Below are 17,330 nucleotides of genomic sequence, written 5' to 3'. Positions count from 1 at the left end.
GGGTTCGTACCAAATGAAACAACATATATACTCAACAAATTAGAAGAAAAACCAATGATTCATGGCCTTTTTAGTGGCTTTGGGGATGCTGCTGTACTTGTGCTTAAAACTTGCCAATAATGGCCTAATGGGCTCATTAACAATACTTTTTAAGACAACTTTTCTTTCTTTTTCTTTTTCTTTTTTTTTTAACAAATATATATATATATATATATATATATATACACACACAAAAATTTCCTACAATCCATATATAAAAAGGACATGTGTCCTTTAAACATGTGAGAATCACATTTTTTTTTTTTATTAATACTATTAAAAAATCATGTAAGAAGCACTTGCTTTTTAAATAATATGTGATTCTCACATGCCAATTAAGAGACACATGCTCATCTTATATGTGGGTTATAGGAAATTTCTATCCATATATATATATATATATATATTAACAAACAATTCAAAATCAAAACATTCATAAACTACTTTCACTGTTTATGAACTTGTTAATTACTCCGGCTTCTGCGACTGGTAGCATTTGGCGATTCCCGGTGAGGTGGCCAACGACCTTCGGTGGCGATTGTTGGCAACCTCCGACAGAGTCGATTGACGACCTTTGGCGACAACGAATAATGAACTGCGAGAGAGAAAAATTCAAACTCAAAAAATGGTTCATGATAAAAAATAAAAATAAAAAAAAATAAAAAAAAAAAAAGAAGAAGGAAATAAAGGTTTTCCAAATCAAATTTTTTGTTTGATCAAAATTTTGAATTGTATTAAATACCGAAAAATAATAAAAATCAAAAAAAATATTATTGTCTCTTAGAACATATTCTAAATATATTAGATTTCTTTGCAATCTCAACCTGGGCTCATTTTTTTTTTTTTTTTTTTCTTTCTTTCCCTCCCATCGACCCTTAGTTGGTTCTAGGCCCACAACGCGTCAACGTCTAAGAGCATTCTTAGTAGCCTCACCAAAATAGTTTTTTTTTAACTATTTTGGTGAGCTAATTTGTTGAAAACACTAAAAAATCACTCCCAGCAGCCTCACCACTTTAACCAAAAAGTTTTGGTGAGTGAAAATACTCACTAATTTTGATGATGAGTAATATTCACTCACCAACTCTCTCACCAATTTTGTTTCTCCCTTCTCTCTCACATGATCAGCACACTTTTTTTTTTCTCCCCTTTTTTTTTTCCCATCTCCCATCTCTCACACACAATGATGTCCTTATTTCGTAGACATGAAGGTTTCTTTGTCCCTGACATAAATTTTGTGGTTCTTTCATTTATCTTTTCTTTCTTTCTTTCTTGAAATATTTGGTTGAAAAGTAAATGAAAACTTCTGTGAATTTCTTAACAATGATCTAATTTCAAGATGAAAGTGTATGAAATTAAAAAAAAAAAAAAAAAAAAAAAAAGAAAAAAGAAGAAGAAGAAGAAGAAAAGATGAAGGTGTATGGAATTCAAAAATAATAATAAAAAAAAGATGAAGGTGTATGATAGCTTGTTGTATAAAAAGATTAAATAGAAAAAGAATAAAGAAATTTGAAAAAATATTATTTAAATGGAATAGTGATAGTGAATAGTTAAAATAGTGAGGTTGCTGGGAGAATTTTAAAAAAGTGGCTCACCAGAATAGAAAAAAGTAGTTTTTAACTTTTTTGGTGTGTAAATTTGATGAGGCTAGTAAGAATGCTACAAGGTAACGGTCAAAATGGGCTCATCATTTTTTTTTTTTTTTTTTTTTCATGCCCGCAGTCTACCCCTTGTCAATTTTTTACCCGTTCAGAACGGCTTTAATGGAATAGAACCTTTAATTTGGAAGGTCGAAGACAATCGCATTTCCCTTCACAAGGTTCATCCTCTTCTCTGGCATCTCTTACGCTTTTGGTATGCACCCCCTTCTCCAGGGGCGAAGCCAGCTCCCCCAAAGTTAGGGGGCCAAATTGAAAAAAAAAATGTTTTGGAGGGGGCCAAAATTAAAAAAAATAATAAAATTTAGGGCAAAATTTTAATTTTTTTTTTTAAAATTTTTTTTTTTGGAGAAGCTTGGGGCTTGGGGGGGGGGGGGCCAAGCCCCAAGTTGGCTCCGCCCCTGCCCTTTCTCTCACACATATATCTATGTGTGTGTGTATATATATATATATATATATATATTTACTTATGTGTGAAATATGCATGCTCGTGATCTGGTTTGTTTTTCGCTTCTTTGAGATCTTCTTGCGAGCTTAATTTATTGTATGGAAACCCCCGCCACTCCAAGTTTCGGCCACCAACGTGCAGCCCAGCTTAGAAATTGTTAAATTGTCATAATAAATTTCTAAACCAATTGCAAACATGCTGCTCGTCTTGTTAACCCAATTAATTCAGGTTTTGTTGGCAGTTTGTATTTCCTTAATGTTGTTCCTGCTGCGGACCAGTGTTTGGAGACGGTGGTGGAAAGGGCTGTAGGCTGTAGCATTGGAGTGCCCTATATATTGGCGTAGCAAATTCTGGGGAGGATAAAGAGCAGGAGCGCGCAGTTGGCACAGATATTGAAGAGATAGGTAGCATTATCAATGCAGACGAGGAAGAACCGGGTGCAAACTGTAAAGAATGAAGAGGGCTTCAGAAGATTAGTGCCCCCTCCCCTCCAATTGCTGCTGATTGGATCGAGAGAAGACCTCCACAAGTTTTTTTGTTTTAATTAGAGGATAGATAATATATTGCTTTATGTTTTTTTTATTAATTGTACATGAACAGTTCAGCAAGGTAACAACTAGCCATTTCTTAGTTAGAAATTTAAAATGGCTAGCCAGATGAAGCTTATTTTTTTACTTAATTTTACTAGCCCCATAAAAATGCTCTGAGTGTCCATAGCTTTAGCCCAGTAAAAGGAAAAACTTGACCTTCTGAAAAAAAGAATATTATCTTCATTTCATTTGGATTATATACTTAAAAAGATGAAACGATCAATCTTAAAGAAGAATGATTCATGCACTCCTGGTGCACAATAAGTGCATTACCTTAAGGCACATTGGGGTGGGAATACATTGGATCCCACCTCAATATGTCTTGAGGTAGTGCACTTGTTGTGCACTAAAAGTATTTTTAGCATTTCCCCGTCTTACAATTGGCCCGAGCCTGAATAAGCTACAGGTTCCCAACATGAGGCTCGGAGCAAATAGGGTTTGCATAACACTACTTGTTGGAATATGTGGCGGGCCACAGGTCCAACCGTTACATTTAGAACCAGGCATATGCAAGTCAGGCCTGAAAGCCTAAAATCAACATTTATTTAGTTCTATTTTTCGATATAAAAAGACAAAAAAAAAAAAAAAAAAAAAAAAAAATCTTATATATATATAGAGGCAGTTTTGTGATCCGAGTTCTCCAGGTAGCTAGCCTTATGAGTTATGAATCATGATTTAGAGTACCCTTTCATGTTCTCCAGGTGTTACTGTACTAGGTATATGCACGGTGGAGCTGGCTGATACCATCTGAGAAATCATCCTCATGGTTGGCCTAGATTCTGGATTTGCACGTAAGCAAGCAGTTGCGCAAGTTACAATCTTTTTCAGTTGGTCCTCAACTTCAACTGTGGGCATTGAAAGGCGTTGGTCCAATATGTCCTTCAGCTGTATGTTAGCAGAGGGAGACGATGCAGTAGAGATCATGAAATCACCAGGATGATTTCCTTTGATTACTTCAAGTGCCAACACACCAAAGCTATACACGTCACATTTCTCGGTCACCTTCATTGTGTAAGCAAGCTCTGCAAAAAAATATGGAAGGAGGTTAATTAGTTAATTTTTTTATAATATGGTTTGTTAATTGACTGGAGTGTACGTAAACAATTAAGTAGTATTATGTACGTACCTGGTGCTACATATCCAAATGTTCCTGCAAAGCCAGTATAATTGGATGAGTCTAGCTTCAGAAGCTTAGCAGTGCCGAAGCCCGAAACATGCGCTACATAATCAGAATCCAGCAAAATATTCTTGCTTGATATGTCTCTGTGAACAATGGGCGGTAAGCAATCATGGTGCATGTACGACAAGGCATGCGCCACATCTTTAACAATATTCACCCTTCTACTATAGTTCAATTCCTTAGCTTCTTCTTCTTTGCTTAGGATTTTGGCCACGCTGCCCTTCTCAAGGTACTCGTAAATCAAAACCGAGCGTCGCGCGTTTGAACAAAAACCATGTAGCTTCACAATGTTTCGGTGCCGTATTTGTGTTAATGCCTCTATCTCATTGAGAAACTCTTTCCGATTAATCACATAATCACCATCAGATAAGGTGTGGATTTTCTTTGCAGCTACAATATTACCCGATGGCAACTCTGCTTTATAGACGCTTCCAAATCCACCACTCCCAATGCAATACATGGCATCAAAATTCTGAGTGGCTGCTATGATTTCTTCGTACATCTTTCTCCCATCGAGGGTTAATGCCGTATACAAGTTCTCGTCTTGTTTGTTTAATGAGCTTCTCTTTTTTCTTACAGAACCTGATATTCCCATCAGTGCAAAAAAAATTACTAGTACTCCCAAAATAGGGAATGTGATTATGAACACAATCTTGTGGCCCCTTTGCAGGAAGAGTTTGGCCGGATTGGATGGTTGGCAAGGTTGTAGTCCTTTCACCTTGCCACACAATCCTTTGTTCCCCTCCAATGCTTCTATCGGAGCATCTTGAAATGCTTTGTTGCTTGGAATTTGACCCCAGAATTCATTGAATGCTATTTTGACATACAACAAGCCGTGCATGCCCTTCAAAGCGCTCGGAAGAATGCCAGAAAGGTTGTTGTGGGAGATATCCATTGTCACCAAGCTTTGCAAGTTCCCGAACTCCGTTGGTACCTCTCCCGTGAGTTGGTTATGACTCAGATCAAGCTCGGACAGCTGAACTAACTTGGCCACTTGAGTTGGAATTCCACGACTGAACTCGTTGTGACTCAAATTCATGTAGTACAAATTTGAGAAATTCCCTATACATTCTGGAACTGAGTTGCTCAGTTTGTTTATGGACAGGTCAAGATACTCAAGGTTTATCAGGGACCCGAGCTCTGAAAGTATACCACCTGAAAGTTGATTGTTCGTCAGTATAAGCTTCCCCAAAGAAGTCAACCTTCCCAATTCCTTAGGTATCTCCCCCACTAAGTGATTTGAAGAAAGATCAAGAACTTGTAGCCGAGTTGCGTTTCCAATCTCAGGTGGTATGTTACCCGTGATATGATTTCCAGCAATTTCTAAATCTGTTAGTTGTGTGCTCCTTCCCCAGTTAGGTGAAAGTTCACCGTAAAAGTTGTTGTTGCTAAGGTTTATGTAATCCAGGTCCGGATAAACCCCAAAAACTTCGGATATATTTCCAGTTAATTGGTTCTCATCTAAACGAAGTCTATATAATCTTGTACAGTTTCTTATGGATTTAGGAATCGGGCCTGTTAGATTATTACCATTTACGGTGAAGTTTTGAAGCAATCCCCCTTGGCAAATATTTTGTGGCAAATAACCAGTTAATCGGTTTCGGGCCACTCGAAATGCAGTCAACTTCAAGAGATTTTCTACCTCCCTAGGAATTGAACCAGAGAGTTGGTTATCACGAATGTACAGAACCTCTAATTTGCTCAAGTTACCAATCGAAGCTGGAAGAGGACCAGTGAGTTTATTTTCTCTCAAGTCGAGAGTCATAAGAGACTTCAAATTTCCTATCTCTTCTGGAATGGGACCAGAAAGGTTATTCTGAAAGAAATGGAGAATTGTAAGGTTTCTAATGTAACATAATGATGTCGGGATGGAACCAAAAAGTTTGTTCTGAGACAAGTCCAACACCGTTAAGCTAGAAAGATTTCCAATTTCTAAAGGAATGGAACAAGATAGTGGATTGTCATAGAGGTACAAGTAAGCCAATTTGCTTAGATTGCCCAAAGAAGGAGGAATGGGACCGTTTAAGGAGTTGCTGTACAAAGCAAGCTCATCAAGAGACCTCAACTGACCTATTTCCGGAGGAATGGTGGAGTTCAACTGATTTTTAAACAAGCGCAAGACCTCAAGGTTTGTCAGCAAGCCTATTTCTAGTGGGATTTTTCCAGAGAACTGATTGATGGACAGATCAAGATAGATGAGTTTGGAGAGGTAACTGATTTGAGGTGGGATGGTTCCAAAGAGTGAGTTCATACTGAGATTGACAAATTCGATATTTGGGAAAGACAAGAATGAAAATTCATGGAGTGAACCTTTTAGGCCTAAATATGTAAGATTCATACCGATTACACTTTCAGCATGGTTGCAATAAATACCAAACCAAGAACATGATGGGTTTTTGCTTGAATTGAGACCGGTGGCATTGTTGGGAAGCAAAGTCCATGAAGATAGCTGAGACTGGGATTCTTTTTGGAGGCTTGCTTTCCATGTGAGAAGAGCATCAGCTTCTTCAATAGAAGCAACATGCGGTGAAACAAACAAAAAGAATGATATTAGAGAGAATACCTTCCCAAAGGTTGATGATCCCATGCTTTTGTGTTGGTGTAAAGGACGTACGTGATGGTTCAGAGCTTGATTCAAGGCACATACTACGTTTTTTTCTTCTTCACGCGAAGAATCCTAATGAGAAATTGTCTTTCATCCTCTACTTGATACTCTCGTTAATTAATGGCGAAGGCTTGAGAATGAAAGACCAAAACCAGTGAATGATCTGCTATTTATAGAGTTGCATGTACAATTGTTTTAGGAATACTAGTTCGAGGGTTGTTAGAGCACTCTCAATAGCTTATGTATATCTCAATTTAGAATAACTAACCAAAACCAATTTTATCTAGTTTAGCTAATGAGTTTTAAAATGCACCATACATTCGATTATCTATTCTTAACTTTATATTATTTCTTTATTCTTTTTTATTACTTTTTTCATTATTGTATTTTGTCTCTTTTTTTTTTTTATATTTTTTTTTTAATTTTTAAATAGTCATATTTGTCCACGGTTGTTTTGTTAAAATGGTCATTTCTCTAATGCAATTTTTTAACAGTCATTTTCACCATATTTTTAACAGTCATATATTTTAACAGTCGTTTTGTTAAATCTGTCATTTTTCTGAAGCAATAATTTTTAAACGAACATACCAATTTAAAGAAAAAGATTATCCTTTTATTATTGCTAGTGATTAAACAAATGAACAATCTTAAAGCAACTTGGAATATTCTCACTTGTGCAAGTAAAATATCACAACTAATTGAGATATTTGTGGAATCTCATTGGCTGTATGCTTCATGTAGAACGTGGAGTGAAAGAAAAAAACAAAAGAATGTGGAGGAAAAAAAAAATAGATATGTGAATAGTGCAACTTTACATGTAGAGTTGCACTATTTAAGGAATGAAGTAAAATCTATTTTAGAGTTTGAATAGATAAGCCAATGGAGTCTCTTTTTAACACTTTAATTATCTATTGTAGCCTAAAGGTGAAAATACATAAGCAGTTGAGAGTGCTCTTACAACACAGAAACAGAAAAAATATGAGGAGATACAAAAGAGGAAAAAGGTGTGTGCTGAGTTTGAGGAGTAGAGAAACATCCGGGAAACATGGAGCTGGATTGTGCAGCATGAATCAAGGAGAAGAGTGTTGTGCTACAAGCTACTAGGTTGAGCTGCTGGTGTGCTACTACTGGGAGGCCAGCTAGTGAACATGAAATGTGGAGTTCTTTTACTGATTTTGAGGAGGGTTGGGTGTTGAATTTTTAAAATCAGAATTGAATTCTTATTCTGTTTGTGAATTTCGAAGTTTAACTTTTTTTTAAAATATTGAATAAAATATAATTTGTTTCGAAAAAGTTGAATAAAATATGATTTATTTTTGAAAATGTTAAATAAAATATAATTTATTTTTTTAAAAAAGTAGAATCAGAATTATATTCTATTTCCAAAATTTCATATCCAAACACACCATATCCTCTGACAGAGAAGACGTCGATGTCGTTAACAATCTTTTTTTTTTTTTTATCTTTTCTTCTTGTTTTAGGGTCAAGGAGAAGATTTTTCTTTTTTTCGTTACATAATAAGGAAGAGAAAAGGGGGATCGAATTCCCTACAATTTTCAAGGAACAAGGAATTGCATGCGATCTCTCAATCCGTGAAAATGTGCTGCTCACGCGGCGCCATTCATTTTGGACTTAATTTGTATGGCCACCTATTTGATGGCCAAACATGTATTTTTAATTAATAAATTTTTGTCAAAGTCTTTTGGTTGTTCCCACTCGGTTTGTCTCTGTCATGCATGTTGTCGGCCGTCCCTAAACACGCCAATGGAAGAGGCCGGCACCGGGCACGCTCTTAGCCTCTTATGATTTGAAGTCCAAATGTCCCATTCTATGAAACTCTGATGCGTCAAAGATGTCGGCGAACAACCAAATAATCCAACAGACAAGTCAAAGTAAGAAATTTTCATGGCCTTTTTAATGGTTTTGGGGATGCTGTTGTACTTGTGCTAAAAACTTGCCAATAATGGCCTAATGGGCTCATTAACAATACTTTTTAAGACAACTGTTTTTTTTTTTTTTTACATGCGATCCCCGGTGAGGTGGCCAACGGCCTTCGGTGGTGGTTGCTGGCGACCTCCAACGGAGTCGGTTGACGACCTTTGGCGGCAGTGGCGGAGCCAAGATTCTCACTCAAGGGGGTCAAGATTTTTTATTTTTTATTTTTATATATTTTTATGAAAGAAAAAAAAAAAAGAATAAAGTTAAATACAACAAATCAATCAAAAATATTAAAAAATATATATATAACTAAAAAAATTCAATTATTGTTTAAAACATATAAATGTAACATAAAATTTATTATGTCACGTTTAATCTAGCATGTTACTTTATTCAATTATTTTTGACGAGTCTTCATAATTGGTTTAAACAAATGCATATTTTTATATTTGTTAAATCTACTTCGGCACAAGCTGATTTAGAATTTGAATTAAACATAATGAAATCATTGTTGTTCTTCATCATTTTAAGTAACTACCATTATATATTTCATACAATTAAAATATGTAGGAAAATCTATATATATTCATAACAATTAATTTAATTGAGCAATTTAAATTTAAAAGCTTAATCAAAATTAAAATTTGATTACATACTTGAAATTTTTTAAGAAATGAGAAATTTAAAAAAAAACAATTGATTTAAATTGTTAAAGGCTTGAATAAAAAAGAATTGACAAACAAAAAGAAAAACTTTAAAATTTGAAAAAGTCTAAATCGCAATTCTCAATTTGCAGATTTGTTTTTCACCGTCAATGACCTTATCTCTTTCTCAGCATTTCCTTCTAGATTTAGGCCTTAATATACTATTATTTGCTTTCTTCTTTTCTTTTCTTTTCTTTTTTTTTTTTTCTTTTTTTAAGTCAGCAGGACCTATATTTGTATACTACTATTTGAGGCTTTATTATTATTATTATTATTTTTAAGTATATATTTTGAATTTAGACACACCACTGTTTTGTACTTTTCGTTTTTAAAAAGTCAGCACGACCCATTGGCCCACCCCCACATACTTTTTTCTTTACCTAAGCCCACTAACGCAACTTACAAAATAATAATAATAAAAAAAAAAGCAAAAACAAAAGAAAGAAAGAAGCTAGCTATAAGGCAGTGGCCCACAGGGCCATAAGGACACAAACAAAACAATCCAAAAGAATTTATTAAAATGGTGTGTTTAAGGAGCATTGTGATTCTCATCATCTTCTTTCTCATTTTCATCTCGATCTGACATAAATCTAAAATTTAGAAAAATTTCAAGACATCCTCGCAACTGAAGGTTGCCCCTGAAGTTTGGTGACTAGATTTCAATTGTCCCTGATTTTGAAGTTGAGGGTGGGCAAAAGCGCATTTAGAAGACTTTCTACTATGGGTAAGAAATATTTTTGGAAGTTGAGGGTGGGGTATGTGCCCCCTCTCGACCCCTAGCTCCGCTCCTATTTAGCGGTAGCGAATAATGAACTGCGAGAGAGAGTACATGCGAGAAAAAGAAATCCAAACTCGAAAAATAGTTGATAAAAAAAAAAAAATAGAAAAAGGAAATAAAGGTTTTCCATATCAAATTTTTAGTTTGATCAAAATTTTGAATTATACCATACATCGAAAAATATAAAAAATTATAGAAGAAATTATTGTCTATTAGAATATATTCTAAATATAATAGATTTCTCCACAATCTCATCATGGGCTCATTTTTTATTTTTTATTTTTTTCCTTCTTTGCCCGCAGTCGACACATGGTCAGTTCTAGGCCCACCACGCCCACAGATAACTGCCAAAATGGGCTCATCATTTTTTTTTTTTTTTTCATGCCCGCAGTTTATACCTTTTCAATTTTTGACCCGTACGTTCAGAACCCTCTAGGCTTTAATGGAATGGAACCTTTCGAAGGTCGAAGACAATATCTATATATATATATATATATATATATATATATATATATATATATATGTACTTATTTGTGAAATATGCATGCTCGTGATCTGGTTTGTTTTTCGCTTCTTTGAGATCTTCTTGCGAGCTTAATTTATTGTATGAAAACCCCCGCCACTCCAAGTTTCGGCCACCAACGTGCAGCCCAGCTTAGAAATTGTTAAATTGTCATAATAAATTTCTAAACCAATTGCAAACATGCTGCTCGTCTTGTTAACCCAATTAATTCAGGTTTTGTTGGCAGTTTGTATTTCCTTAATTAATTTGTTGCTGCTGCGGACCAGTGTTTGGAGACGGTGGTGGAAAGGGCTGTAGCATTGGAGTGCCCTATATATGGGCGTAGCAAATTCTGGGGAGGATAAAGAGCAGGAGCGCGCAGTTGGCACAGATATTGAAGAGATAGGTAGCATTATCAATGCAGACGAGGAAGAACCGGGTGCAAACTGTAAAGAATGAAGAGGGCTTCAGAAGATTAGTGCCCCCTCCCCTCCGATTGCTGCTGATTGCATCGAGAGAATTAAGAGCTCCGTAAGTTTTTTTATAATTAGAGGATGATAATATATTGCTCTTTTTTCTTTTTCTTTTTTTATTAATTTTACTTGAACAGTTCAGCAAGGTAACAACTAGCCATTTTCTTAGTTAAAAATTTAAAATGGATAGCCAGATGAAGCTTATTTTTTACTTAATTTTACTACAAAGCTAGCCAAAATACTGAAATATTCTTTGACCAGCCCAATAAAAATGCTCCGAGTGTCCATGGCTTTAGCCCAGTAAAAGTAAAAACTTGACCTTCTAAAAAAGAATATTATCTTCATTTCATTTGGATTCATATGCTTAAAAAGATGACATGATCACTCGTGCATCTTACAATTGGCCCAAGCCTAAATAAGCTACAGGTTCCCAACATGAGGCCCAGAGCAAATAAGGTTTGCATAACACTACTTGATGGATTATGTAGAAGGCGGCATGCAAGTCAGGCCTAAAAGCCTAAAATCAACAATTAGTACTGTTAGAGAAATTATCATCCCCTAGGCAAATGAGCCTATTCCCGAACCAGGGTCCACTTGATCTTGCTAGCCCAACTTGACTTGCTCGGTCACTAAGGTTTAGCAAAGTCCTATAACACCTTAAAGACTATATTTGGAACACATGGGATAAGATACACGATTCAAATATCCTATGAAAAGTAAGTGTCCCACTCTTCCACTCTCTCACTCAACCTCTATTTCATCCCACTAAGGATCCCACTCAACCATGACATGAAGGTGGAGCAATGCAGTTGAGAACTATATGCCTATAAATAGGCTGCTACCCCAGGTACAAAATAGACTAAATTATTTTTACACTGTCTCTCTGAAATCACGATGAATATTCTCAGACTCAAGCATCAGAGGGGGATCGTCGACACTCACGACTTAGTTATTTGTTATTTTGTAGGTCATGAAGAACAAGATGAATCATCAGACAACATGTCACCATGCTGGAAACTGCATCAACAAGTACTATTTTTTTTTTGCGATATAAAAAGACCAAAAAAAAATAAAAATAAAAATTATCTTATATATAGAGGCAGTTTTGTGATCCGAGTTCTCGAGGTAGCTAGCCTTATGATTTAGAGTACCCTTTCATGTTCTCCAGGTGTAACTGTACTAGGAATCTGCACAGTCGAGCTGACTGATAACATCTGAGAAATCATCCTCATGGTTGGCCTAGATTGTGGATTCGCACGTAAGCAAGCAGCTGCGCAAGTTACAATCTTTTTCAGTTGGTCCTCAACTTCAACTGTGGGCGTTGAAAGGCGTTGGTCCAATATGTCCTTCAGCTGTATGTTAGCAGAGGGAGACGATGCAGTAGAGATGAAATCAGCAGGATGATTTCCTTTGATTACTTCAAGTGCCAACACTCCAAAGCTATACACGTCACATTTCTCGGTCACCTTCATTGTGTAAGCAAGCTCTGCAAAAAAATATGGAAGGAGGTTAATTAGTTAATGTTATTATAATATGGTTTGTTAATTGACTGGAGTGTACGTAAACAATCAAGTAGTACTCTTATGTACGTACCTGGTGCTACATATCCAAATGTTCCTGCAAAGCCAGTACAATTGGATGAGTCTAGCTTCAGAAGCTTAGCAGTGCCGAAGTCCGAAACATACGCTACATAATCAGAATCCAGCAAAATATTCTTGCTTGATATGTCTCTGTGAACAATGGGCGGTAAGCAATCATGATGCATGTACGACAAGGCATGCGCCACATCTTTAACAATATTCACCCTTCTACTACAGTTCAATTCTTTAGCTTCTTCTTCTTTGCTTAGGATTTCGGCCAGGCTGCCCTTCTCAAGATACTCGTAAATCAAAACCGAGTGTCGTGCATTTGAACAAGAACCATGTAGCTTCACAATGTTTCGGTGCCGTATTTGTGTTAATGCCTCTATCTCATTGAGAAACTCTTTCCGATCAGTCACATGATCACCATCACATAAGGTGTGGATTTTCTTTGCAGCTACAATATTACCCGATGGCAACTCTGCTTTATAGACGCTTCCAAATCCACCACTCCCAATGCAATACATGGCATCAAAATTCTGAGTGGCTGCTATGATTTCTTCGTACATCTTTCTCCCATCGAGGGTTAATGCCGTATACAAGTTCTCGTCTTGTTTGTTTAATGAGCTTCTCTTTTTTCTTACAGAACCTGATATTCCGATCAGTGCAAAAAAAATTACTAGTACTCCCAAAATAGGGAATGTGATTATGAACACAATCTTGTGGCCCCTTTGCAGGAAGAGTTTGGCCGGATTGGATGGTTGGCAAGGTTGTAGTCCTTTCACCTTGCCACACAATCCTTTGTTCCCCTCCAATGCTTCTATCGGAGCATCTTGAAATGCTTTGTTGCATGGAATTTGACCCCAGAATTGATTGAATGCTATTTTGACATACAACAAGCCGTGCATGCCGTTCAAACCGCTCGGAAGAATGCCAGAAAGGTTGTTGTGGGAGATATCCATTGTCACCAAGCTTTGCAAGTTCCCGAACTCCGTTGGTACCTCTCCCGTGAGTTGGTTATGACTCAGATCAAGCTCGGACAGCTGAACTAACTTGGCCACTTGAGTTGGAATTCCACGACTGAACTCGTTGTGACTCAAATTCATGTAGTACAAATTTGAGAAGTTCCCTATACATTCTGGAACTGAGTTGCTCAGTTTGTTTATGGACAGGTCAAGATACTCAAGGTTTGTCAGGGACCCGAGCTCTGAAAGTATACCACCTGAAAGTTGATTGTTCGTCAGTATAAGCTTCCCCAAAGAAGTCAACCTTCCCAATTCCTTAGGTATCTCCCCCACTAAGTGATTTGAAGAAAGATCAAGAACTTGTAGCCGAGTTGCGTTTCCAATCTCAGGTGGTATGTTACCCGTGATATGATTTCCAGCGATTTCTAAATCTGTTAGTTGTGAGCTCCTTCCCCAGTTAGGTGAAAGTTCACCATAAAAGTTGTTGTTGCTAAGGTTTATGTAATCCAGGTCCGGATAAACCCCAAAAACTTCGGATATATTTCCAGTTAATTGGTTCTCATCTAGACGAAGTCTATATAATCTTGTACAGTTTCTTATGCATTTAGGAATCGGGCCTGTTAGATTATTACCATTTACGGTGAAGTTTCGAAGCAATCCACCTTGGCAAATATTTTGTGGCAAATAACCAGTTAATCGGTTTCGGGCCACTCGAAATGCAGTCAACTTCAAGAGATTTTCTACCTCCCTAGGAATTGAACCAGAGAGTTGGTTATCACGAATGTACAGAACCTCCAATTTGCTCAAGTTACCAATCGAAGCTGGAAGAGGACCAGTGAGTTTATTTTCTCTCAAGTCGAGAGTCATAAGAGACTTCAAATTTCCTATCTCTTCTGGAATGGGACCAGAAAGGTTATTCTGAAAGAAATGGAGAATTGTAAGGTTTCCGATGTTACATAATGATGTCGGGATGGAACCAAAAAGTTTGTTCTGAGACAAGTCCAACACCGTTAAGCTAGAAAGATTTCCAATTTCTAAAGGAATGGAACAAGATAGTGGATTGTCATAGAGGTACAAGTAAGCCAATTTGCTTAGATTGCCCAAAGAAGGAGGAATGGGACCGTTTAAGGAGTTGCTGTACAAAGCAAGCTCATCAAGAGACCTCAACTGACCTATTTCCGGAGGAATGGTGGAGTTCAACTGATTTTTAAACAAGCGCAAGACCTCAAGGTTTGTCAGCAAGCCTATTTCTAGTGGGATTTTTCCAGAGAACTGATTGATGGACAGATCAAGATAGATGAGTTTGGAGAGGTAACTGATTTGAGGTGGGATGGTTCCAAAGAGTGAGTTCATACTGAGATTGACAAATTCGAGATTTGGGAAAGACAAGAATGAAAATTCATGGAGTGAACCTTTTAGGCCTAAATATGTAAGATTCATACCGATTACACTTTCAGCATGGTTGCAATAAATACCAAACCAAGAACATGATGGGTTTGTGCTTGAATTGAGACCGGTGGCATTGTTGGGAAGCAAAGTCCATGAAGATAGCTGAGACTGGGATTCTTTTTGGAGGCTTGCTTTCCATGTAAGAAGAGCATCAGCTTCTTCAATAGAAGCAACATGCGGTGAAACAAACAAAAAGAATGATATTAGAGAGAATACCTTCCCAAAGGTTGATGATCCCATGCGTTTGTGTTGGTGTAAAGGACGTACGTGATGGTTCAGAGCTTGATTCAAGGCACATACTACGTTTTTTTCTTCACGCGAAGAATCCAAATGAGAAATTGTCTTTCATCCTCTCCTTGATACTCGTTAATTAATGGCGAAGGCTTGAGAATGAAAGACCAAAACCAGTTAATGATCTGCTATTTATAGAGTTGCATGTACAATTGTTTTAGGCATACTAGTACGAGGTTGTTAGAGCACTCTCATTGGCTTATGTATATCTCAACTTAGAATAACTAATCAAAACCAATTTTATTTAGTTTAGCTAATGAGTTTTAAAATGCACCGTACATCCGATTATCTATTCTTAACTTTATATTATTTCTTTATTCCTTTTTATTACTTTTTTCATTATCGTATTTTTTGTCTTTTTTTTTTTTTTGAAATAGTCATATTTGTCCACAATCGTTTTGTTAAAATGGTCATTTCTCTAATGCAATTTTTTAACAGTCATTTTCACCATATTTTTAACAGTCATATTTTAACAGTCGTTTTGTTAAATCTGTCATTTTTCTGAAGCAATAATTTTTAAACGATCATACCAATTTAAAGAAAAAGATTATCCTTTTATTATTACTAGTGATTAAACAAATGAATAATCTTAAAGCAACTTGGAATATTCTCACTTGTGCAAGTAAAATATCACAACTAATTGAGATATTTATGGAATCTCATTGGCAGTATGCTTCATGTAGAACGTGGAGTGAAAGAAAAAAACAAAAAAAACAAAAGAATGTGGAGGAAAAAAAAAATAGATATGTGAATAGTGCAACTTTACATGTAGAGTTGCACTATTTAAGGAATGAAGTAAAATCTATTTTAGAGTTTGAATAGATAAGCCAATGGAGTCTCTTTTTAACACTTTAATTATCTATTCTAGCCTAAAGGTGAAAATACATAAGCAATTGAGAGTGCTCTTACAACACAGAAACAGAAAAAATATGAGAAGATACAAAAGAGGAAAAAGGTGTGTGCTGAGTTTGAGGAGTAGAGAAACATCCGGGAAACATGGAGCTGGATTGTGCAGCATGAATCAAGGAGATCGAAGAGTGTTGTGCTGCTGGTGTGCTATTACTGGGAGGCCAGCTGGTCAACATGAAATGTGGAGTTCTTTTACTGATTTTGAGGAGGGTTGTGTTGAATTTTTGAAATTAGAATTGAATTCTTATTCTGTTTGTGAATTTCGAGGTTTAACTTTTTTTTAAAATATTGAATAAAATATAATTTGTTTCGAAAAAGTTGAATAAAATATAATTTATTTTTGAAAAAGTTAAATAAAATATAATTTATTTTTTTAAAAAAAGTAGAATCAAAATTATATTCTGTTTCCAAAATTTCATATCCGATCCAAGCACACCATATCCTCTAACAGAGAAGACGTCGTTGTCGTTAACAATCCTTTTTTTTTTTTTTTTTTTTTTTTTATCTTTTCTTCTTGTTTTTGGGTCAAGCAGAAGATTTTTCTTTTTTTTGTTACATAATAAGGAAGAGAAAAGGGGGATCGAATTCCCTACAATTTTCAAGGAACAAGGAATTGCATGCGATCTCTCAATCCGTGAAAATGTGCTGTTGACGCGGCGCCATTCATTTTGGACTTAATTTGTATGGCCACCTATTTTGGAGGCCAAACATGTATTTTTAATTAATAAATTTTGTAGAAAGTATTTTTGTCAAAGTCTTTTGGTTGTTCCCACTCGGTTTGTCTCTGTCATGTTGTCGGCCGTCCAGTAGCAATTGTTTGTTGAGTCCAAATTTTATCATTTTTGTTCATGCTTTTGATCAGCATTTGAGCGTTGAAATCGACTCATATATATATATATATAGGAAGTATCTATTAAAGAAAACTTAAACCGGTTTATTTGGTCTAGCTCGAAATACATGCACGCACTATGGACTCAACCTATTTGATCAGGAAAAAAGAAAAAAGAAAAAATGGCACCATGGACTGAACCGTGTTTGGGCAATTCACGTGTTTAGGCATCAGAAAAAGACTTCCGGCAGCCGATATAGACCATTGCCATCTTGGAATGATTAAACACGCTAACGGAACAGAAGCACCTTACCTGGTAGAGGCCGGCACCGGCACGCTCTTATGATTTGAAGTCCAAATTTTCAATCCTATGAAACTCTGATGTGTCAAAGATG

The 17,330-nt window shown here is 36.2% G+C and overlaps 4 protein-coding genes and 1 long non-coding RNA gene across 5 annotated transcripts; 1 reads left to right on the top strand and 4 right to left on the bottom strand.

Moving 5' to 3' along the window:
• Positions 1 to 3,355: 3,355 nt before the first annotated feature.
• Positions 3,356 to 4,758, bottom strand: LOC133870147 (MDIS1-interacting receptor like kinase 2-like). Its single transcript, XM_062307205.1, has 2 exons — positions 3,859 to 4,758; positions 3,356 to 3,754 (listed from the first exon to the last, which is right to left on the bottom strand). Exons 1-2 carry the CDS (start codon positions 4,751 to 4,753, stop codon positions 3,408 to 3,410), a joined length of 1,242 nt encoding a protein of 413 aa, XP_062163189.1. The 5' UTR covers positions 4,754 to 4,758; the 3' UTR covers positions 3,356 to 3,407.
• A 135-nt stretch (positions 4,759 to 4,893) lies between these two features.
• LOC133871656 (MDIS1-interacting receptor like kinase 2-like) lies at positions 4,894 to 6,499 on the bottom strand. Its single transcript, XM_062309084.1, has 2 exons — positions 4,981 to 6,499; positions 4,894 to 4,925 (listed from the first exon to the last, which is right to left on the bottom strand). Exons 1-2 carry the CDS (start codon positions 6,497 to 6,499, stop codon positions 4,894 to 4,896), a joined length of 1,551 nt encoding a protein of 516 aa, XP_062165068.1.
• A 3,968-nt stretch (positions 6,500 to 10,467) lies between these two features.
• On the top strand, positions 10,468 to 12,386 carry LOC133870151 (uncharacterized). Its single transcript, XR_009900646.1, has 4 exons — positions 10,468 to 10,970; positions 11,683 to 11,759; positions 11,880 to 11,941; positions 12,081 to 12,386. It is a non-coding gene; the product is annotated as an uncharacterized LOC133870151 (long non-coding RNA).
• On the bottom strand, positions 12,042 to 13,111 carry LOC133870150 (MDIS1-interacting receptor like kinase 2-like). The gene is made up of 2 exons (XM_062307209.1): positions 12,506 to 13,111; positions 12,042 to 12,398 (listed from the first exon to the last, which is right to left on the bottom strand). The coding sequence occupies exons 1-2, from the start codon at positions 13,059 to 13,061 to the stop codon at positions 12,055 to 12,057; spliced, it is 900 nt and encodes a 299-aa protein (XP_062163193.1). The 5' UTR covers positions 13,062 to 13,111; the 3' UTR covers positions 12,042 to 12,054.
• A 21-nt stretch (positions 13,112 to 13,132) lies between these two features.
• LOC133871655 (MDIS1-interacting receptor like kinase 2-like) lies at positions 13,133 to 15,146 on the bottom strand. Its single transcript, XM_062309083.1, has 2 exons — positions 13,278 to 15,146; positions 13,133 to 13,141 (listed from the first exon to the last, which is right to left on the bottom strand). Exons 1-2 carry the CDS (start codon positions 15,144 to 15,146, stop codon positions 13,133 to 13,135), a joined length of 1,878 nt encoding a protein of 625 aa, XP_062165067.1.
• Positions 15,147 to 17,330: the final 2,184 nt, after the last annotated feature.

Source organism: Alnus glutinosa, chromosome 6 (genome assembly GCF_958979055.1).
Source record: "Alnus glutinosa chromosome 6, dhAlnGlut1.1, whole genome shotgun sequence".
Classification (NCBI taxonomy): Eukaryota; Viridiplantae; Streptophyta; class Magnoliopsida; order Fagales; family Betulaceae; genus Alnus; species Alnus glutinosa.
This window is presented reverse-complemented; position numbering and strand designations above follow the sequence as displayed.